At 41.9% G+C, this 24,934-nt stretch overlaps 1 protein-coding gene across 1 annotated transcript in view; it reads right to left on the bottom strand.

The window, feature by feature from the left end:
* Nucleotides 1–24,934, bottom strand: part of FNDC1 (fibronectin type III domain containing 1) — a 273,409-nt gene that overhangs the window by 38,043 nt on the left and 210,432 nt on the right. Inside the window, exon 15 of the mRNA XM_089669817.1 lies at nt 5,369–5,477. Coding sequence (XP_089525943.1) covers nt 5,369–5,477 — 109 coding nt within the window. The remainder of the gene's footprint in view (nt 1–5,368; nt 5,478–24,934) is intronic.

Consider the following 24,934-nt stretch of genomic DNA (forward strand, 5'->3'; position numbering starts at 1 on the left):
CTGCTCACCCACTGTTGACCTCACTTTATTCATTGAAATATGATATGGGCTTTTTTATTAGCTAGTCTATTTTTACTCACTTCACAGATCATTTTAAGTAGTGTATTGGGAATGGGATGTTGACAATTTTTTAATACATTCTATATTTAGCCTTTCAAATATACATATAATGTGTAGAATTAAGGGGGGGGCACAAGCACATAAGATGGATGCAAGAGAATCATAGAAAACATGTGATGGTATTATAACGTGCTGTCTGACATTTGAGCAAAATCATGGCATAGCGTATTGGTCTAAATTTGGACATCTGCTAATTAATGGTTTGCAATATCCATCATTATTTAGTCGACAGCAAGCTATGGATGTGTGTAAATCTGTAAACATTACTTACATACTCAAAAAGGATGGGAGGGGGTTTGAAGAAGTAAGAAGTAAGTTAAACCTGCATAAAAGGAGTAGGCAGATCCTAGTTAGGGATGTGCAGTGGGAAGAGTAGTAGGGACAGAGTCAAGGAGGGTGGAGTTAGGCAAAAGAGGGCAAGCAGGGGTATTAGATAGAGCTGAATGGTTAAGTCTCTTAGAACATGTATAAAGAGTTTGAGTATGGTCAAGAGAAAACAGAAAGTGAATCCAAAAGGTATTTCAAAATGTTTTTTAACCTAAGATATACGAAAGCCATTGGTTCCTCCATAGTGTTGATTTCCTACACTTTGGAGATCCACAAAAAGCATGGCTGGTAGAAGTGGTGACTTCCACATTATGTGTATGAAGCACCCACTAGTGTGCTACTAGTGTTAGTGTAGATAAATTTGCTGTGGCATGACTCATGATAACTGTGTGAGTCTGTAATTAGGTCGGGTTACTGCAGGTCAGACTGGGTGACTAAGCAGGTTGGGACTCTGTCACCTCCACCTGGTTGTGGAGGCCCATGGAAGCTTCCAGAAGCCAGTGGGAGGAAGAGGTGGAGACCTAAATCTGCATATTTATGGGAGTCTCACCAATCCCAGGATAAGAGTCCCTGGTAGAGTGGTAAGAGTAGCCCATAAATAGGAGAGAGCTATGCCAGCAAAGGAATTGGGTGGAAGATGGCATGGCAAGGAGGCTGTCGGTGGTCTAGGAGGGATCCCCTAGGTCTGAAGGGGGGTCTTTACCTCCAGGCTGGGTTCGAGCTAGCTTAGGGAGATGTCATCAATGGGGCAGTTTGAGGAGGAATCAAACAGGACAGAGTGAGTACATCAGCCCACCCAGGAATTTACAGCATATTTCAGGAAGAAGAGAGACTGCCATATGTAGCAAGCCTACAAAGGACGACGCTGTGTTTAACCCTTTATCTATGTGCTGGGAGATCTTCAGAGCAGCCAAGAGGGCTGGTAGTATCTGCAGGCTGTGGAACTTTGAGCAGTTCTACAGGAGAGAGGTGATACTTCTATATGTAATTTGTAATAATCTGTGCTAACCTTTAAGGGGGGCCTGAGAGTCCCTAGTCTGTAAAGGGCGTTTGCTACTGATCTATAAAGACTTACCGGATCCAGTAAGAACAGTCCAGCATCTCTGTACATAGGAAGGAGGTTGTCCCAGTGCATTGCTTCAGTCAAGTTGGGCATCCCATAATCCCTATTACCTCATCCAAGTTATTTCCCTAATAAAATAACAAAAATCTAGCTCATGGACTGTTTACTGACTGTGGATGCAAGTGTGGAAAAATGTGTGTTGCCTGGCTGTGCAAAGCTTAGGGGAACCCAGAAACACAGCAGTCCTAAAGAGGGTAGTGCTACAGGTATATAGGATCTTGCAGTGTTTATCAAGTGTATGAGGAGAGACTAAAGATCGTATTGGGGTCAAATGGCAGAGGAGGGCACTGTATACTGGTTAATGTAAACATAATGGAGATTACATCATCATAACATGACTTGAAAATGGGGCATTCCCGGGTTTTGTGGATGTATTTTGTGTAGTAAGGTTGGTACATCAAGCAAGAAGTTTTTCTTGTATCCTACTTGCCAATGATTCTTTATGCTCATGGAGAAAAATATGCTCTCTTTACTGGGGTCCAGAAGATATCAAGGTCCTTTTCACCTTGCCACATGTGTTCTGTCTCAAGTCAAAGATGCTTGATCACCAAAAGCTGATAATTTATCGTTCAACAGATAGGCAGGGTGAACTCTTCTGGTGACATTATTTGGAGTGCATAAGAGATTGATATTCCTTGTCACATGGGTTCTGTCTCCAGGGAAAGTTGCTTGAACACCAAACGTTTATGGTTTATCATTCAGCCACGAAAATTGGCAATCAACAAAATGTCAGATTTGGAGGGAGCTTAACCAGGATAAGAAGAAGCTATCTTTCTTTCTATATCTCAGGAAGATTTCCAGCCTGTGCAGTCTATAAAGTATTGAAGGCGCATTTGCTTAGATAGTAAAAGCGTGCAGAATATTTTGTCTGATATTCCTGGTACAAACCTAGAGTGCCTTATTACTGGGATAAGATAGACAGGTATGGGGTGATCAATGAAGGTTGTTCCACTCTCAGGAGAATTTGAAAAGTTGAACCTACTTAAGTGAATTTAAGTAATTTAAAGTGGTTGTAAACCTCAGTCATGGAATCTGAACAAAACACATATCCGTGGTGTCTACCTATCTCAAAAGCTTTAAGTGTTGTTTCTCTCTGGTGCTTTGTTCTTCTGTAATCAATGTGTCACTTCTGAGTTTTCCTGACACATGAGATAAAATTGTGATGGGGAGGGAGCTCAGCACACATCTTATCTACTCATAACATAGCTCTGCGAGTTCCTTCATTCCTGTGCAGTGTGTGAAGAGTGGGGGTGTCCTTTTCCTCCAATCAGCTCTCACACAAGTTCTCTAACTACAGTTCTCCACCCCCTCCTCTGATACTGACAGACAAAGAAAGATTTGATCACAGTTCTGTACTTTTGAAGGGATGTTTTCTAGAGAAGACTGCAGGTAAACAAGTAAAACTTATGTAGGAGGATTTGTGTCATCTCTGTGTATCATCTGAGGCTATTCACTTCATTTGGTATATGTAAGGGTTTACAACTACTTTAAGTGAATTCGGGATCTCATGTCCTAAGTAGGGACAGTTATGTAGTGGTACTGTGAACAACTTTGCACTAAGTGGATTTGGTTTCATAGTTTCTGCACCAGTCTAATGCTCTAGATCTATGCATCACCTTATAGTAAGAAGTCTGGAAACCCTTTACCTCCTGCTACCCTATGGGCTAAGACTGGGATGCCATTAAAGTTCATGTGCGTGTAAAGGCAGGCATCCCAATACTTTTGGCAATATAGTGTATGTATATTTATATATACATATACACACATATACATACATACACACACACACACACAGTGCTCAGCATAAATGAGTACGCCCCTTTTGAAAAGTTAGATTTTAATCAATATCTCAATGAACACAAGAATAATTTCCAACATTTTTTGATTTGTTTAGCTCATTACTGGAAAGTATAGTTAATAACACAACTTAGTTTAAAAATCTTCAGTTTTACTCAAATTAGTTGATGCAAAAATGAATACACCCCACAACAAAAATTACTACATCTAGTATTTTGTATGACCTCCATGATTTGTAAGGACAGCACCAAGTCTTCTAGGCATGAAATGAACAAGTTAGCGACATACTGCAACATCTATCTTTTTCCATTCTTCAAGAATTACCTCTTTTAGAGCCTGGATGCTGGATGGAGAGCAATGCTCAACTTGTCTCTTCAGAATTCTCCATAGGTGTTCGATTAAGTTCAGATCAGGAGAAATACTTGGCCACTGAATCACTTTCACCCTGCTATGCTTCAGAAATGCAACAGTGGCCTTAAATGTGTGTTTTGGATCATTGTCATGCTGGAAAAATGTACAACGACCAAGGGCATGGAGTGATGGTAGCACATTATTTCAATATAGAGCAGTACATCTGTGAATTCTTGATACCATCAATGAAATGCAGCTCCCCGACACCAGCAGCAACCATGTAGCCCCACAGAAGGACACTGCCACCATCATATTTCACTGTAGGCACCATGCATTTTTTGTACTCTTCACCTTTGTGACGCCATACAGTTTTGAAGCTACCAATTCCAAACACATTTATCTTGGTCTCATTATTCCAGAGTACAAAGTCCCAGTAGTCTTCTTCTTTTTCAGCATGGGTCATGGCAAACTCTAAGCCATTTTTTTTGTGCATGAGCTTTAGGAGATGCTTCCTTCGTGGACGACACCCATGCATACCATCCCTCTACAGTGTACACCGTATTGTGTCACAGGAATCAATCACCCCAGTTTGGCTTTCTACTTCTTTAGCTAACTGCAGTGAACTTGCATGGCAATTTTCTTCAACCCTTATCAGAAGACGCTCCTGTCGAGGTGTTAACTTCCAAGGATGGCCTGGATGTCTCTGTGAGATAGTTTCAGTTCCATTTTTGTATCACTTTTGCTACAGCATTCTGATTGATAAATAAAGCTTTGCTGATCTACTTCTAGCCTTCACCTTTCTTGTGAAAATAAATTATTTTCTTTTTCAGGCCTTGTGACATTTCTTTTCCATGTGGTGCCATTGCTGACAGCATTAAATGGGAAGGGGTTTTCTTTGTTAGGTAATACCCTTTTATGTTCAACTGTCTGCTGGACACCTGTTTAATGAATAATTAGACTCACCTGTAGTTAAATTTGTGTTAATTAGGATTTTTTTGTCTAAAATGTATATTTGCTCCTAAGATTTTAATTGGGGTGTATTCATTTTTGCAACATGGTCTTGAATGAATTTGTTAGGAAAAATACTTTTTGTGTGCGCAAATTAACAAATATTATTTGCAATCAATGGCCCACATTTGTGGGAGTATTTTGTAGTATAGTGCCCCATAGAAAATGTTGATTCTAAAAGGAAAATAAAGGTTTTCTGACACATCTGTTGGGGTGTACTCATTTATGTTGAGCACTGTACTGTATATATTTATATATACACACATACATATACACACAGTTTATATCTTATATATTGATATGTACATTTATGTGTCTCTTGAAATATATATATACATTTTTTTCAGATTTCCAGTGGATCTCTCTCCTTTTTTTCTTTTGTCCAAAATGATAGGTAGTGTGTATCCTCACTCTGTTTGGGAATGTCCACTTTTTGCTGTTATATTCCTCTGTGTAATTATTAGTATATCAATCACTTGTGTATATTGATTTCAACTATATGGTTATGGTTCCATATATGGTACAAATAACAACTGATCGTGATATGTTTTTTTGCCCCTTAAATTGATGAACTTTATATTTAGCAATCTTTTGCATGTCTAAATATGTTCTATGCATTCTATGAAAATAACAGCTTCATACCTTGTATTCGGTTTCAAATTTTCAACAGGTAAATTGGTCCCTCCTGCTGTCCGTGTTGCCCAATTATTCCTCAAATAATCATCATAAGACGCACTGTAAACCAAATATCCTGCCAAATTAAAAATATATTATGGTTTATTTTGATTAAGTTAATTAGTTAAAATGCATTGTTAATGCAACAAATCTATGTAAACTGATGTTCGATATTAGACAAATTACCCTTAAGAAAAGTTAGAGTTTATTTTAATGATAGCAGACAATGAAAATGAACTTAATCTAGTTCTGTGTTTTTGAGAGAAATAAATTATTACAAATACAAGTATAATGTAAATTGGTGGTCTTTTTGTTCTTTACTTTGTGTTTCTTTGAACTGAGCTTCTTGGCATGTGATGACTGGAACATAGTCATATCTTCCCTAAATGACCACTTCCAATAGCCAATTGTTCAGAATTTTCTGGAATTTTGAATTCCATAAAGGAGAGGATTTGGGCAAACTGGGTATGGTATATTCGAAGATGGACAGTTTTGTTGAGTAATTATATAAATTGGGCCAGTTTCTGTGTGTCTTTTTTTTTTTTTTTGAAATGTTGAGAGTTATATCATAATTTGGCATTATATTATATCGGTTCTGTAAATGAATCAAGAGCAAACTTTTTATTAATTGACTTTAAAATCACATATGTAGGAAAAAACTTTTGTTTTGTTCAATGATATCTAAACCTAAGAACAAAAAAAATTTAATCTATTGCAATTTACCAGTCCTTAAATTTGGCTGCTGCATTTGTTTTTTTCAGACTATTTAAAAAGTGCAGAAAAAAAAACAATAGATGATCCTACTGGAATTCCATTGCCCTGTGTGCAATGCACTGATAATTCAAACAAACAATCTAATCTAATTTCCCAACTATTTTTGTGAACTATATAACACCTCCTCCTTATGTAATGGTGATGAGAAGAGGGGGAGGTATTTGCAGTCAAAATCAGGAAAGAAGCCTAAGATGGCAATGCTACTCCTCCATAGATACAATGCAGTAAGTATGCATTGTCACACTAGGACAGGAAGTGTGTTACTAGCAGGATCCATGGATGAAAATAAAAGAAAAAGGAGTGCAAAAAGGAAGCTAATACAGCCACCACATCTAAGGATAGGTAAGCTGCAATATAATATGTTTTTGTTTTTGTGTTTAAATACACATTAGTATGCTTACTTAAAAACTTTTCTATAGAGTATTATGTTATTCTGGTCATAACTAAGTCATATGCATGCAGATTATATGTTTTCCTCTGAAATGTATTTTAAGGATATTGAAATACTGTATGTAAATCAGTGCGAAAATATAAGTACCATTTTGGAAATAGCTATTAAAATACTAGTAATGAAGTAAGAAAACAAACTTTTGTATAAGTGGTAGCTCAATATCAACCAGGAAAGGTTTAACTGACTCCATATGAATGAAGCATCTGGAAAATGATTTGTAATGCTTACTAAAGGTTTATAAATATTGTCTGTCCCTTTTTAACAAAATCTACAGTGTGGATGACCTTCTGAACAGCAACCTATTCCTGTGATCTATAAAAGGTGACTTCTAAAGCTTTCATATGTATGAAACATGAATGAAAACCAGACAACCAGTATGGTATACAGTAAAAAAAAAATCTCGAACAGAAGAATTTCTGTTTCATAATACCAAAATACCTCATATACATACATAATTAAAGTCTTCTGCATTGGTTTGGAAGCAATAGAACATTTTTTTGGGGGGTAAAACAGTGTAAAAAGTAGTAAAATATATAACAAATAGTAGACAAATGTAGTCCAGAGCTTGAAAGCAACCAACTATCAATTTTGCTCAGGTGAAACAGAGACTAATGGGCACCAGGGTGCATAAAAAAAAACAACTTACCGCCAAACTTAACAACACCCACACTAACTTTCTTAAGCTCTGGATCCCATGGTTGGACTACAATAATCATATGACTCTTGACTGTTCCCTTCTTTATTTGTAGCTGTCGGTTTGGTTGTCAGGCGGTTGGATGTTTAATCAGGCGCCACGGGAACCCCCTTCCCCCTCCCCTGGGACTCCCCTTTCTTCTTCTTTTGTCTATGTCCTCTTCTCCCCCCCCCACCCTTGTTTTTTTTTTTGCTTTCCATTCTGAATGCTCCTTCATGACTCAACCTCATACATAAACATTCTTTTCCACTATTTATATAAAGCCATTCTTGTGTCATTTAAGAGGAATTTCCACATGGGCACATGCTTCCTGTTAAGCCTACCTTAATATAATGTAATAGCATGTAGAATTATATGGTGCTGCAACAATTTCTTGTTTCTGTACTTTATTTCCAGTGTTTTGCACCTTCTGTATATATCATAAACAAACTTAAAAACTCCCAAAAAAATTTTTGAAATACAAAGTAGTAGCAAGTAGCATCCAACCGGTCTATTGTGGTTGGTTACGAAATCAGGATTCTTTTGCAATGGGTTACTACACATTCTCATCACTCTCTATACGTTTTCATATAAATGGGATGTGGAGGTCAAAAGTTTTAACAACCAATTAATCCTTTCAACCGAACCAATTGTTTTTTTTTTTTATTCAAGATCACTTGACTAAGGTGTATATGCAATGTCCTCAGAAAAATCAATTTTTTTGTTAGTCGATTCAAACATAATAGGCCTGGCAGGACAGCAATCATCCCATATCTGTGACTGTTATGTTAAAAAAAAAAGTATGTGTTTGTTCTCACATCCAACATTATACAGAACAAAGCCCACATTCATACTCATTTCAAATGGCAATGTAATATTGATCTCTTTTGGAATCATATCATCTGAGTCATACATTATATTAAAGGGATCCTGAATTCATGAAATATACTTATTATTCTCTTTCTCATGATACATTCTCACGTATTAACCATATACTGATCTTTCACTGAAATATCTCCTTGATCTCACATTCTAAAATATAACACATTACATGGACCAACCATTGCACTAGTCTTCTTTTATTGAGCTCTTTTCTTACTTGACATGGGGTTATGTTTTGGACGTTAAACGATTCTCAACTGACCAAAGTCGCTCTTTGCTTGATTATCAGTAACTCTCTGTCAGATTGCATCAGGCATAACTCCATTCCTGAAACCTCCCCATTTACTTTATGGGAAGCACAAACTCCCACTATACTTTTCATTTGCATAAAACAAACTTAAAATGCAAAGAAACAGAAGAAAACCACCTTACAGAAACTCAAGAGGACCTTTAATGAAACTGCTGTAAGGTTTCAATGTGACCCTTCACCAACTAAACAGCGTACTTTAAATACAGTGCTCCTTGAACTAGATGCTATTCTGACTAGAGATGAGCGAATCAAACATGACAAAGTGGAATTCGTTCCGAAGATTTGGAAAAATTCGATTCGCGACGAATCCGAAAATTAGCAAACTTCGGATGCACGAATCGAATTTTCCCAAAAATGGCGGCAACATGTGTGGCGACAGGAGAAAATGGACAGAGAAGATGGGGCGGGGATCTCTGGGAAGGCGCGCAGACAAGGCGCGCTGACCCATAATGCATTCATGAGTCATGAATCATGACATGTGATCGCATTAGCCAATCAGCAGCCAGCCAGCACTGTGTAATGGTGGAGCTATAAATCGCAGCCATCTTAGAATTCTCCATTAGCCTCCGGTCATTCAAGAGAGACAGACCTGTCTGTATTAAGGGACAGAGTTAGGGCCACAGAGACTTTAGGGCCACAGAATCGTTACTCAGGGACACAGAATCGTTACTCAGGGACACAGAATCGTTACTCAGGGACACAGAATCGTTACTCAGGGACACAGAATCGTTACTCAGGGCCACAGCTATCAAAGAATCGAAAATTTAAAGTGACATACACCCTTTTTTTTTTTGGTGGCTGTCGTGCACAGTTGGTGCTGCAGTTTGCCGATTGTGCAAAATAAACTGACTTTCTGCTTCACAACCACTATTGTACGTTCAAAGAGTTAAATCCATTTACACGCCGGCTGGCGGTAATATCTTTTGGGTGATTAGTGCATTCCAGTGACACAAACGTACAGTTTCCAGCCAACGGCAAACTGCAATTGACCGATTGTGTACAATAAACTGACTTTCTGCTTCACAACCACTATTGTACGTTCAAAGAGTTAGATCCATTTACACGCCGGGTGGCGGTAATATTTTTTGGGTGATTAGTGCATTCCAGTGACATAAACGTACAGTTTCCAGCCAACGGCAAGCTGCAATTGACCGATTGTGCTAAATAAACTGACTTTCTGCTTCACAACCACTATTGTACGTTCAAAGAGTTAAATCCATATACACGCCGGGTGGCGGTAATATTTTTTGGGTGATTAGTGCATTCCAGTGACAGAAACGTACAGTTTCCAGCCAACGGCAAGCTGCAATTGACCGATTGTGCTAAATAAACTGACTTTCTGCTTCACAACCACTATTATACGTTCAAAGAGTTAAATCCATTTACACGCCGGCTGGCGGTAATATTTTTTGGGTGATTAGTGCATTCCAGTGACAGAAACGTACAGTTTCCAGCCAACGGCAAGCTGCAATTGACCGATTGTGTACACTAAACTGACTTTCTGCTTCACAACCACCATTGTACGTTCAAAGAGTTAGATCCATTTACACGCCGGGTGGCGGTAATATTTTTTGGGTGATTAGTGCATTCCAGTGACATAAACGTACAGTTTCCAGCCAACGGCAAGCTGCAATTGACCGATTGTGCTAAATAAACTGACTTTCTGCTTCACAACCACTATTGTATGTTCAAAGAGTTAAATCCATTTACACGCCGGCTGGCGGTAATATTTTTTGGGTGATTAGTGCATTCCAGTGACAGAAACGTACAGTTTCCAGCCAACGGCAAGCTGCAATTGACCGATTGTGTACAATAAACTGACTTTCTGCTTCACAACCACCATTGTACGTTCAAAGAGTTAGATCCATTTACACGCCGGGTGGCGGTAATATTTTTTGGGTGATTAGTGCATTCCAGTGACATAAACGTACAGTTTCCAGCCAACGGCAAGCTGCAATTGACCGATTGTGCTAAATAAACTGACTTTCTGCTTCACAACCACTATTGTACGTTCAAAGAGTTAAATCCATTTACACGCCGGGTGGCGGTAATATTTTTTGGGTGATTAGTGCATTCCAGTGACAGAAACGTACAGTTTCCAGCCAACGGCAAGCTGCAATTGACCGATTGTGTACAATAAACTGACTTTCTGCTTCACAACCACCATTGTACGTTCAAAGAGTTAGATCCATTTACACGCCGGGTGGCGGTAATATTTTTTGGGTGATTAGTGCATTCCAGTGACATAAACGTACAGTTTCCAGCCAACGGCAAGCTGCAATTGACCGATTGTGCTAAATAAACTGACTTTCTGCTTCACAACCACTATTGTACATTCAAAGAGTTAAATCCATTTACACGCCGGCTGGCGGTAATATTTTTTGGGTGATTAGTGCATTCCAGTGACAGAAACGTACAGTTTCCAGCCAACGGCAAGCTGCAATTGACCGATTGTGTACAATAAACTGACTTTCTGCTTCACAACCACCATTGTACGTTCAAAGAGTTAGATCCATTTACACGCCGGGTGGCGGTAATATTTTTTGGGTGATTAGTGCATTCCAGTGACATAAACGTACAGTTTCCAGCCAACGGCAAGCTGCAATTGACCGATTGTGCTAAATAAACTGACTTTCTGCTTCACAACCACTATTGTACGTTCAAAGAGTTAAATCCATTTACACGCCGGCTGGCGGTAATATTTTTTGGGTGATTAGTGCATTCCAGTGACAGAAACGTACAGTTTCCAGCCAACGGCAAGCTGCAATTGACCGATTGTGCTAAATAAACTGACTTTCTGCTTCACAACCACCATTGTACGTTCAAAGAGTTAGATCCATTTACACGCCGGGTGGCGGTAATATTTTTTGGGTGATTAGTGCATTCCAGTGACATAAACGTACAGTTTCCAGCCAACGGCAAGCTGCAATTGACCGATTGTGCTAAATAAACTGACTTTCTGCTTCACAACCACTATTGTACGTTCAAAGAGTTAAATCCATTTACACGCCGGCTGGCGGTAATATTTTTTGGGTGATTAGTGCATTCCAGTGACAGAAACGTACAGTTTCCAGCCAACGGCAAGCTGCAATTGACCGATTGTGTACAATAAACTGACTTTCTGCTTCACAACCACCATTGTACGTTCAAAGAGTTAGATCCATTTACACGCCGGGTGGCGGTAATATTTTTTGGGTGATTAGTGCATTCCAGTGACATAAACGTACAGTTTCCAGCCAACGGCAAGCTGCAATTGACCGATTGTGCTAAATAAACTGACTTTCTGCTTCACAACCACTATTGTACGTTCAAAGAGTTAAATCCATATACACGCCGGGTGGCGGTAATATTTTTTGGGTGATTAGTGCATTCCAGTGACATAAACGTACAGTTTCCAGCCAACGGCAAGCTGCAATTGACCGATTGTGCTAAATAAACTGACTTTCTGCTTCACAACCACTATTGTACGTTCAAAGAGTTAAATCCATTTACACGCCGGCTGGCGGTAATATTTTTTGGGTGATTAGTGCATTCCAGTGACAGAAACGTACAGTTTCCAGCCAACGGCAAGCTGCAATTGACCGATTGTGTACAATAAACTGACTTTCTGCTTCACAACCACCATTGTACGTTCAAAGAGTTAGATCCATTTACACGCCGGGTGGCGGTAATATTTTTTGGGTGATTAGTGCATTCCAGTGACATAAACGTACAGTTTCCAGCCAACGGCAAGCTGCAATTGACCGATTGTGCTAAATAAACTGACTTTCTGCTTCACAACCACTATTGTACGTTCAAAGAGTTAAATCCATTTACACGCCGGCTGGCGGTAATATTTTTTGGGTGATTAGTGCATTCCAGTGACAGAAACGTACAGTTTCCAGCCAACGGCAAGCTGCAATTGACCGATTGTGTACAATAAACTGACTTTCTGCTTCACAACCACCATTGTACGTTCAAAGAGTTAGATCCATTTACACGCCGGGTGGCGGTAATATTTTTTGGGTGATTAGTGCATTCCAGTGACATAAACGTACAGTTTCCAGCCAACGGCAAGCTGCAATTGACTGATTGTGCTAAATAAACTGACTTTCTGCTTCACAACCACTATTGTACGTTCAAAGAGTTAAATCCATATACACGCCGGGTGGCGGTAATATTTTTTGGGTGATTAGTGCATTCCAGTGACATAAACGTACAGTTTCCAGCCAACGGCAAGCTGCAATTGACCGATTGTGTTAAATAAACTGACTTTCTGCTTCACAACCACTATTGTACGTTCAAAGAGTTAGATCCATTTACACGCCGGCTGGCGGTAATATTTTTTGGGTGATTAGTGCATTCCAGTGACATAAACGTACAGTTTCCAGCCAACGGCAAGCTGCAATTGACCGATTGTGCTAAATAAACTGACTTTCTGCTTCACAACCACCATTGTACGTTCAAAGAGTTAGATCCATTTACACGCCGGCTGGCGGTAATATTTTTTGGGTGATTAGTGCATTCCAGTGACATAAACGTACAGTTTACAGCCAACGGCAAGCTGCAATTGACCGATTGTGCTAAATAAACTGACTTTCTGCTTCACAACCACTATTGTACGTTCAAAGAGTTAAATCCGGTTTTATTTTTGGGGTGCTTATTGAATTAAAGAGTATGTCAGACAACACGCAGAGGAGTGGCAGAGGAGGCAATGTTTCAGGAGCGAGCAGACGTGGCAGCAGAGGAAGGGGTCGAGTTAGCACTAGTCGCAGCCAGAGGCCAGTGCTCTCGGTGTCATCCAGCGGTCGTGTCTCCACCGACAACCCTGCCGTCATCGATTGGTTGACTCGGTCGTCTTCCTCTTCCCAGGTCACCTCTGACACCTACAGCCAACAGTCGGTGGGTACGTCAGACACAACCGTTAGTTGGCATGGCCCGGGAGCAAGCCCACTGAAATCACGTGTCCTCGACCTGCCCCTGTCCTTTGGTGTTCCCTCACCAAGCGAAGTATCGCATGCTGTGGTCTCAGCCCCACTGTACAGTGAGGAAGAGCTAACAGAGGGCGGTCAGGAACGGGGGAAGACATCCGCCTCTTCAGCAGCCAGGCGAAGAAGTACTGGCAAGCAGAGTGGCTCGGTAGCCGGTCTAGAGACAGGTCTGTCTCCTGACCCACACGCAGCCGAGGGGGCTAGTAGTGACGCGGAGACCCTAATTGATGATGATGAGGCTGATCGCACTTGGCAGCCTCGTCGTCATCAGGCTATTGCTTTCGCATCATCAGGAGAAGAGGGTGCCAGCTTGCCAGCGAGCAAAACAGTCGGTGGGTTGCCCAGGAGGCAGCAGGGTCGCAGCAGTGTCAGTGGAGCCAAACGGCCACGGAGTACAGCACCAGCTCCACTGCAGCCTACCACCACGGCCAGTAGTGGTGCCGGTGTGCACGGAGGAAGTAGCAGTCAGCCAGTGAGGAGTAGCGGGGGCAAAGTTTCCTACTCGGCGGTTTGGCAATTTTTCGTCAAGACGCCCGAGGAAGTAAACGTAGCCGTATGTCGACTATGTGGCCAGAAAGTCAAGCGTGGCCAGGGGGCCAATGTTGGGACTACAGCGTTGCGTCAGCATATGCAGCGTCGCCATTCGGTGGCCTGGGAAAACCGTGATAAAGATACGGCGGTTCTGCCTGCCCCAGCCCCCGCTCCATCACCCGCTCCGTTACTTGCTCCATCACCCGACGTCAATCGCCCTCTATCAGCCAGTCAAGGCTCCAACACCTCTGCTGAGGGGAGTTGTTGGTCGTTGGCATCTTCCGCTCGTTCAGATGCTCCTTCTCCTGCTACTCCTCTTCACGGATTCCGTCAGTAGTCTTTCTTGGAATCCGTTTCCAAGAGACAACAGTTTGCGAGCACGCACCCGACGGTGCAGAAGCTGAACGTCCTCCTGTCCAAGTTGCTGGTGCTGCAGTCCCTCCCTTTCCAAGTGGTGGACTCAGCACCTTTCCGAGAAATGATGGCTTGTGCCGAGCCGCGGTGGAGAGTGCCAAGCCGGCATTTCTTCGCCAAAAAGGCAGTGCCAGCCCTGCATTCACATGTAGAAGAGATGGTGGGCCAGTCTTTGAGCATGTCGGTCTCTGCCAAAGTGCACGGCAGCGCCGACGTGTGGAGCTGTAACTACGGTCAGGAACAGTACATGTCATTTACGGCCCACTGGGTGAACGTGGTGCCGGCACAGCCGCACCAGCAACTTGGACAGGTCACGCCGCTTTTGCCTCCACGTTTGCACGTCCTTGGTCCAGCAAAGATGTCCGCCTCTACCACCTCTTCTTCCGCCATGTCCTCAGCCGCCACCCCCGTGCCAAGTCCCATTACCCGACCCGCATATCACATGTGCAGGGCGCAACGGTGTCACGCTGTGCTGCACCTGGTATGCCTTGGCGAACGTAGTCACACAGGGGAGGAACTTCTGAGTGTAATGAACAGAGAAATCGACAGATGGCTGTCTCCGCGCAAACTGAAAATCGGAACCATGTTGACCGACAACGGAAAGAACATGGTGTCTGCTCTGCGTCAAGGAAGGTTGTGCCATGCGCCATGCATGGCTCACGTGTTCAATCTGGTTGTCAAGCGGTTCCTAAAATCCACCATCCCACTGCAAGACATCCTTAAAATGTCACGTAAACTTTGCATGCATTTCAGCCATTCCTACACCGCAAAGCACACCCTCCTTGAGCGGCAGAACGGAATTCCACAGCATCGCCTGATCTGCGACGTTGCAACAAGGTGGAATTCAACCCTACATATGTTAGACCGCCTTTACGAACAGCGAAAGGCCATCACCGATTTCCTGATGTTACAAGCGGATAAAGGTACTCCCCTGTGTAACTTAGATGTCAGCCATTGGCAGCTCATGCGTGACACCTGCCGCTTGCTCAGGCCCTTTGAGGAGGCCACGCTATTCGTGAGTCGGCAGGACTATGGGATGAACGACGTCATTCCTCTGTTGCACGTCCTGGAACAAATGCTGTTAACAATGGCTGGTCAGGGTGCGGTAGACGTGGCGCACAGATCTCAATGCCACATGACCCCTGTGGGGGCAGGACAGGAAGAAGAGGAGGAGGTAGAGGAGGTAGAGGAGGTAGAGGAGGACATTGGTGCTCAGGAATTATTGAGTGAAATGGGTGGTTTTTCCACTCAGCGGACAGGAGTGGAGGAGCAGGAACATCTGGTAGAGGAGGAGGAGGAGACAGAGGAGCCAGACGCACCGTGGCAGTATGCTGTGGAGATGGAGGCAGGGAGTCCCTCACATTCCTTGGCACCAATGGCCCATGGCATGCTCGGTTGCTTGCGTAGCGACAGCCGAATAATAACCATCAGACAGAGGGATGACTTTTGGCTGTCCACCTTGTTGGACCCTCGCTACCGTTCAAAAATGGTGGCCTTTTTCACACCTGCTGAGAGGGAGGCCAAAATAAAGTACTATAAAAACCACCTATGTAGTCAGTTGGTCTCTGCCTTTCTGCGCCAACGTCCATCCTCAGACACTGTGGGCCCTGTGCGCTCGCGTTCCGCTGCCATGGCAGCAGGGGAGGGGTGGGGTGGTAGGAGCAGTGGCAGCTCCACCAGCAGCGGCTGCCTCAGTCTGCAGTCGATGATGAGTAGCTTTCTTCACCAGCGCAGTGAGGAAACTACTAACCAGCCGCAGCAGCAGCAGCATCAGGTGGACCTGGAGCAGGACCTCAAACAACAGGCTTGGGCCTACTTGGACAGCACCCTGCCAACCGAGGTAGACAATCCCCTTGACTACTGGGCAACGAAACTTGACCTTTGGCCCCAACTAGCTGAATTTGCCCTTGAAAGGCTGTCATGCCCGGCCAGTAGCGTGGCATCGGAGCGCGTGTTTAGTGCGGCAGGAGGTATTGCAACTCCGCGGAGGACACGACTGTCCACCCAAAGTGTGGAGAGACTCACGTTTGTGAAAATGAATCAGGCGTGGATTAGTCTGGATTTCAAACCACCAGTTCCTGACACAACTTACTAAATCCGCCATGAATCATGCCCCAAACATCTTATTATGGACAAATGGAAGACCTCCACCTGATCCGTACATTTGTATATATATTTTATTGAGAGGCTGCTGGTCGGCCGACTCATGTTTTGCGCATTTTTAATGACTTATACTCTGCAGGTCGGGCCCCTCATGAATTGGGGTTTTTAAATTATTTATACGTCGCTGGACGACTGTCACATGAATTTAAACTTTTTAATTATTTATAGTCGACCAGTTCCAGACCGATGGAATAGCAATTTTTTTAAATATTTATTTGACACGTGTTGTCCATCTCATCAATGAGGTGGACTGTTTATTTATTGGCCACGGTTTGGCCCCCTCCTGTTTCTTACATTGTTAACTTGTTGTATCGGTCACGGTTTGGCCACATGTTTGGTTGTCTTGTTAAGATTTTCTGTAATGTACACAGTTACGCTTGACTTGTCGACTTTCCACAATCTACTAAGGTATAGCATCGCATCAAAGTTTTTTTTTTTTTTTTGGTCTAAACCATTTCTTATAATGTCAATTTGTAGGATACGCCGCTGTAAGGCGACCTACTTTTTTGTCACTGTGTAGACATCTATTTATAGGCCGATGTTTGGCCAGAAAGATATATTTAGTAATAACCTAGCCGTTCAAGCCGCTCACTGAACACCTCGGGAATTGCTTTGTATATCTGTCGCCTTAGGGGCCGCTGTCTGGCGACATAATTTTTTGTCACTGTGTAGACATCTATTTATAGGCCGATGTTTGGCCACAAAAATATATTTAGTAATAACCTAGCCGTTCAGGCCGCTCCCTGAACACCTCGGGAATTGCTTTGTATATCTGTCGCCTTAGAGGCCGCTGTCTGAACAGCTCATGAATTGCTTTCTATATGTGTCGCCTTTGAGGCCGCTGGCTGGATAGCTGATGAATTGATTTGTATATATGTACTTATTGTCCGCTGTCCGGACAGCTCATGAATTACTTTTTGTATATAGCCTTCCAAACCACTCTCAGAATAAGTCATGATATTCATGCTGTGTATAGCCTTATAGGCCAATGGTCAATCAAGTCATGATTGTTATAGTGTGTATAGCCTTATAGGCCGCTGTCTTTACAACTTTATAATTCCATGCAGTATATAGCCCTATCGGCCACTTTCTGGCATCCAGTTGCTGTAGCCCCCATCACCACACTGTGCCACGGGCCCCTGTACCGCCTTCTCATACTGCTGCCAGATCCATCCTCTGCCATGTGCGTCTTTGTCGTCTGCTCACGCTACTGGGTTCCAGTTTTAAACCTAGGCCTGTGTATGGCTTCCGAATACTGCTGCCTCCACCGCCACCCTGCGACATGTGCCTCTGTCGTCTGCTCACGCTGCTGACGGCTTCCGCTTTTTAACCTAGGCCTGTGTATGGCTTCCGAATACTGCTGCCTCCACCACCACCCTGCGCCATGTGCCTCTGTCGTCTGCTCACGCTGCTGACGGCTTCCGCTTTTTAAACTAGTCCTGTGTATGTCTTCCGAATACTGCTGCCTCCACCGCCACCCTGCGCCATGTGCCACTTTCAGGTCTCCTTACACTGTTGGTGGGTTCCATTTTGTGATAGGGTGCTGTATGGCCTTCCATTGCTGCTGCCTCCACCGCCACCCTGCGCCATGTGCCTCTGTCGTCTGCTCACGCTGCTGACGGCTTCCGCTTTTTAACCGAGGCCTGTGTTTGGCTTCCGAATACTGCTGCATCCACCGCCACCCTGCGCCATGTGTCTCTGTCGTCTGCTCACGCTGCTGACGGCTTCCGCTTTTTAACCTAGGCCTGTGTGTGGCCTTCAATTGAAGCTGCTTCTGCTCCGCCACTCTGCCATTGGACTCTTGATAGTCGTCTCCCCACGCTGCTGCTGGGGGGACTTTTTAACATAGGCCTCTGTATGGCCTTCAATTTTAGCTGCTTACGCTCCGCCACTCTGCCATGGGCCCCTGTACCGCCTCCTCATGCTGCTGCCAGGCCCGTAATCTGCCATGGGCCCCCGTACCGACTCCTCATGCTGCTGCCAGGCCCGTAATCTGTCATGGGCCCCTGTACCGCCTCCTCATGCTGCTGCCAGGTCCAGAGTGTGTCATGGGTCCCTGTACGGCCTCCCATTGTTGCTGTCTCCATCGCCACACTCTGCCATGTGCCACTTTCAGGTCTCCTCACACTGCTGGTGGGTTCCATTTTGTCATAGGGTGCTGTATGGCCTCCCATTGCTGCTGCCTCCACCGCCACACTGTGGCTCCACACTCTGGTTTTGGCCCCGTGACTGCCCAAATGAGTGAAGTGTGCGGTGATTCTAAGATCGACGGCACTCATCTGCATGTCATACTGACTGACAGTATTATTTCTCTTCCCCAGCAGACTCCAAGGGCATTTAAATTAAAGGTACAGTGTTCTGCACTAATATAAAGGCTCTCTGAAGCCTAGAAACACCCTTTTTATAAGTTAAATTCGCAGCGAATATATTCGGCACGAAGCGAATTTAATCGGCGAATCAGCCGAACCGAATTTTTGAATAATTCGCTCATCTCTAATTCTGACACAGGATGACCACAAACAACTGTGTAGAATTAAGCACAGGTTTTATGCAAAATGCAACAAACAAGATATTCTTTAAGCCCGTAGACTCAGTTGATTCAGACTATAAACTGATTAAGCTAAAAACTGCAGGTCAGAATTATACTAGTGACCCTGTGAAGATTTACCTCTTTTTTTTGTTAGTATATTATCATTTATATAAAAACCTTTTTGCTATCCTACCCGTGAATTCCCACGAATAACAAATAAATAAATAATAAATCAAATAAATATAAATCAAATAAATATAAGATGAATGACAATAAATAGATCAATCCATGCATAAACCACTAATCCATTATGTGTCCAATTAAAGTCCAAAACTAAAGTCTCAAATGTGTCCAATTAAGGTCCAAAAATTGAAATTCCAAAATCAATCCGGTAGGAAGGATTTCGATCCTAAAATAGTCCACGTGAAACCTCACAGAAAAGAGATAATCTATAGTGCATTATTTTCTTAAATATATGAATGTGCAAACTTCAATCAGTGCAACAATCCAAACCACTCCAATAGTGTTATGGTGATACTACAAAACACATCGCAAAAAAAAAAAAAAAAAAAAATTAATAAATGTATATAATGAATGCTTACATGAAACAGTGAGCACTTCAATAAAACAGTGAACACTCTGTGACCACACTAATAAATACAGTAAACACTCTGTGACCCATCCAAAAAAGTGTTACTAAATACTATTACCCTCTGGGAGTATTCATATGCATAGCCAATATCTCTAGCACCAGTAATCTTCTAATTCCTTCACTTTAGGAGTTGATCCTCCAAAATCCTCATAAAGATAAGAAGACTCTTATAACAAATATCCAAGTATAGGGATAATTTTATTCAAAACTTACATAAATTTTCACAACTTCCAGCTCTCTGGGTAACTCAGGACCAGCCCTGCAAACAATGGGCATAGAAAACCACGTCTTGCCAACCAACAAAATGGCCGCGACGACACTTCCGGTTAGCGTGCGTGCGTATTGACGTCACGTCCCCTAACGTGTTTTGTCACATCCGGACTTCATCTGAAGGGATCCCTAACATCACTAACCTGATCAATCACTGTTTTTGGTAGAAATGATATTTCTACATGGCAAATAATTTACTAGCAGGTGTAGTAGAGTAATAGAAATCCAACAGACCCAACACTCATGACATGCATGCTGCTGATTCTGTGTAATTGAATCACTAATTGAAAGGGGCATGTTCAAAATAATAGCAGTGTGGAGTTCTATTAGTGAGGTCATTCATTCTTTGAAAAACAGGTGGCAATTATTGCCCTTATTTAAGGAAAGAAGGCAGCAAATGTTGTACGTGCTGGTTACAGTGCATTTCTCTCTGAAATTCTGAGGAAAATGGGTCGCTCCAGACATTGTTCAGAAGAACAGCGTACCTTGATTAAAAAGTTGATTGGAGAGGGGAAAACATATAAAGAAGTGCAGAAAATGATAGGCTGCCCAGCTAAAATGATTGCAAATGCTTTAAAATGGCAACCAAAACCTAAAAGATGTGGAAGAAAGCGAAAAACTACCATTCGAATGGATAGAAGAATAGCCAAAATGGCAAGAACTCAGCCAACAATCAGCTCCAGGAAGATAAAAGAAGGTCTAAAGTTACCTGTGAGTACTGTTACAATTAGAAGACGCCTATGTGAAGCCAAGCTATCTGCAAGAAGCCCCCGCAAAGTCCCACTGTTGAAAAAAAAACATGTGCTGAAGAGGTTACAATTTTCCAAAGAGCACATTGACTGGCCTAAAGAGAAATGGCGCAACATTTTGTGGACTGATGAAAGTAAGATTGTTCTTTTTGGGTCTAGTGGCCGGAGACAGTTTGTCAGACGACCCCCAAACACTGAATTCAAGCCACAGTACATTGTGAAGACAGTGAAGCAGTGTTGCGCAAGCATCATGATATGGGGATGTTTCTCATACTACGGTGTTGGGCCTATTTATCGCATACCAGGGATCATGGATCAGTTTGAATACATCAGAATACTTGAAGAGGTCATGCTGCCTTATGCTGAAGAGGAAATGCCATTGAAATTAGTGTTCCAACAAGACAACGACCCCAAACACACCAGTAAACGTGCAACATCTTGGTTCCAGACCAACAAGATTGACGTTATGGAGTGGCCAGCCCAATCCCCGGATCTTAATCCGATAGAGAACTTGTGGGGTGACATCAAAAATGCAGTTTCTGAGGCAAAACCAAGAAATAGAGAAGAACTGTGGAATGTAGTCCAATCATCCTGGGCTGGAATACCTGTTCGCAGGTGCCAGAAGTTGGTTGACTCCATGCAACGCAGATGTTCAGAAGTTCTCAGAAACAGTGCTTATACAACTAAATAATAATTAAGTGATTCAAAGGAAAGCAAAATCTTCACACATTTTTCAGTTTATATAGTGAATGTTTGAGTTTGTAAAGAAGAATACAAACACTGCAATTTTTTTTAACAGTCTAATATTCACTTTTCTTCAATTTTTTTTTAGAGGAACAACACAAATTTGATATATTTTTCTTCATGTTTTGATGTGGAATAGAATGTGTAGTGTTCCCAATGCATTTGTGTGTATGGAAATAAAAGCTATTAGAAGGATTTTTAGCTTTAGTCACTTTTTTCAACACACTGCTAATATTTTGAACACAACTGTATATATATATATATTTTATTTGTGATTATTTTATATCACGATCATTAGATCTTGACATATACTTTTTATAACTGTATAACATATTTTATTTTGGGATTACCGGTTTGTATTCTTGTCTTTACATATCCAATATTATGGTCTTGTTCTCATACATCTGTTTTCTGTATTTTTCTCATACTTGTTCGATAGCCCTGAAGAAGGGAGAGCCCTTTTCTCTTAAAACACTTTGTCTTGATATACTTGTTGCTATTCTCAATAAACACTTCTTAATTTACCATCAATCTTGCATTCCTTTGAACATCGGGTGCGCAGTCTTTCCTAATAGTCCAAGTCATGTGGAAACGACCTTAAGGCCATACCAGGAAGGCAACAGCACAAGCCCTAAGAGGGTTCACAGCCAGTATCCACCATTTTGCACAACCTTACTGAAGGGTCATCTCCTTACTCACCCACACAATCACCCCCCTTCCCTAGTGACTGATCCAGTCAGTCCAGTGAAGTATTCAGCACAAACAAGATACAAGCAGCCCAATTGGCATGGATTCCTAAGTTTTACACTATTTTTAAGTCCTCAATTTGGCTGTCTCTAGAAGTTATGGAATGTGACCTGATTCAAAATCAAACCTGGCTGATAGGCCGCAAATTCTCAATCCCATTTTAAGACACTCTATGCAGGTTTGGAAAGCGCATAGATACTCTGTGGGCTGAGAAACTTCAATTAAACCTCTCATGTCATTCCTTTATAATCCAGCATTTATCCCAGCTTTCCATTCCCCCTCTTGCTTTCAGATGTGGGCCTTCAAATTAAACATTTTCTGGAGCATTATATCAAGTTCCCAGATGGTACATTGCTTTTGTCCCCATTTGAACAAAGGTGTTGTAAGGGCCCACATTCCCCAGGAATTATATCACTTACCCATACCATTCTACTCACCCCACTCATGTCCCAGCTCTCAACTTAGAAACATCAGTGGGTGACAGAGCTTGGGACAGACCTAGAAGTATCTGATTGGTTCTGATTGGTTCCATATGTGGGACACAATACAATTGTGCTCTCACAATGTGCTTGCAAAAGAAAACAACTGTAAGGTTTTGACCCAATAGTATTTCATGCCTGTTAAAAATGCAATATTTGTTGACAGTTTCCTAATTGGACAATTGGAAACCTATTTTTCATATACATTTGACTTGCTCACTGTTGCAATTTAGTGAGTAGTTTTTTCCATTTTTACTACACTGATGAGACAGGAAATCGCTCTCAGAGCAAAATATGATCTTCTTTGTATTAGACCCCCCAGATCTTTTCAAAGTACAGTTTAAGTTATTGATCCATGTCCTCACAGATGCTAAACATACAATTATCAGAGCATGGAAGACCCCAACTCTCTCCATAGCCAAAAGTAAGTATTGGATCACACAAACTATGTTACATGAGAAAGTGAAGGCCAGGGTAACTGATACAATACAAAAGTACTCAGCTGTTTGGTATTCTTGGTTTTTGCATTTTCTTCCAGCTGGAACGGACTGTAGCCTGTCCAATTAGGCTGGTCTAAACGGACGCTCTCCTGTATTTCTTTATGCCTCCCCCTCTTCTTTCCTCCTGTGCCAACTATCCTCTTCCCTCCCCTCCATTCCATATTCCCCAATGTTTGACTATTATTTATATTGAAACTTTGTTTTTTGAGCCACCGCATATCTGCAGTTTCTATACATTCTATACAAGCTATTGCTAGACAACAATATGACTGATACTTTCCTTGTTTTTGTACGAATATTTCTGTGATGTATTCTTCATTATCCTATGACTTATTTGCAAGTCTATGAAAAATCTATACAAATGTATTGAAACAAAAAAATGCGTTAAGGGTATTCTTGTTTTGATGTAACACGTCATAGTTACATAAGTTTGAAGTAATAGATCTAAGTATTGAAATGTAGTATCAGCCAAATGAGGCAAACTATACTGCTTGCACAACATATAATGCATTGATTCAATTGTAAATTCATTTGTAGCTACACATGTACATACTGCAAGATATTCTTTAGCAAATTCATTTGGAGCAGCTTCTATGTTAACTATATTTCCTCTCCAACCAATGTATTAGCCACAATCATAGACATGTGCTTTACATCTGGACTTGCTCCAGCTCCCATCTGCAGTAGCTGGAAACAAACTCTATTACAACTGTGACCCAATACCATCAAAACAGATGTTTGACATTTGTGTTTTTTTATTCTTGATATAATTTACTTTGGGGTTGCACTTAGAAAGTTTTTATGTATTCAAAGAAATTTGTTATAAGAAAAAGTAGTATAAGACATAGTACAAACATTATTTCACACTCGAGAATTCGATTTACAAGATTCCACCCTAAGGTATGGGATGCATTTACTGCTGTGGTGTGTATTTTTATTCTTTATATAATTTACTTTGGGGTTACACTAAGATTTAGTATTTAAAGAAACACATGGAACAAGATATACTGCACAAGGTATTTGCGTTTGAGAATTGGTGTTACAATAAAGTACACAAGAAACAGCTTGCCTGGGAAGCAAGTAGTGCCTCTTCTTTGCTGAATATTCTTAACCGTGGACCTTCCACTCACATTATGCAGTAAAGAAGAAGTTGGCACTCTGGCAAAGCAAAGTGAATGCAGTACTTCATTTCACTGGAAATGCAACATTGTAATTTACTGTATCATTACATTAGGATGTTGCTTTAAGGCTCCATTCACACTTGTGTGACTTTGGACAGCAAAGTAGCATGACAAGTCGCAGCCCATTCTTTTCAATGGCATCTGTTCAAATATGTGCGACTTAAAGTCGCAGTGATTTTGAAAAGGTGCCTGCACTACTTTGGTGCAACTTTGGATGCGACTTTGGTCCAGAGAATGTAAAGTAGTTTCGAAGTGGCACAGAAAGTCACATCAAAGTCACACTTGGAAATCATACGATGCAAGTGAAGATGCACTAATGTGAATTGTTGTGAGATAAAGTGTTGCTTTTATTGTGGTTGCTGCTATGCCCAGGCGTTAATGGGGCCTTAGTGTTACAATAGCTAAGTAATTGGATGCAGGGAACACAAGAATTTCGATCCATGTTTTGGGCAGGAAGGTTGTACAGAAGTCAATATACTGATCAACCTCTGTACAACTGCTCTGCCAAATTTT

This window comes from Staurois parvus, unplaced genomic scaffold (assembly GCF_062004578.1).
Source record: "Staurois parvus isolate SC_StPar_1 unplaced genomic scaffold, SC_StPar_1.0 ptg000081l, whole genome shotgun sequence".
Taxonomy (NCBI): Eukaryota; Metazoa; Chordata; class Amphibia; order Anura; family Ranidae; genus Staurois; species Staurois parvus.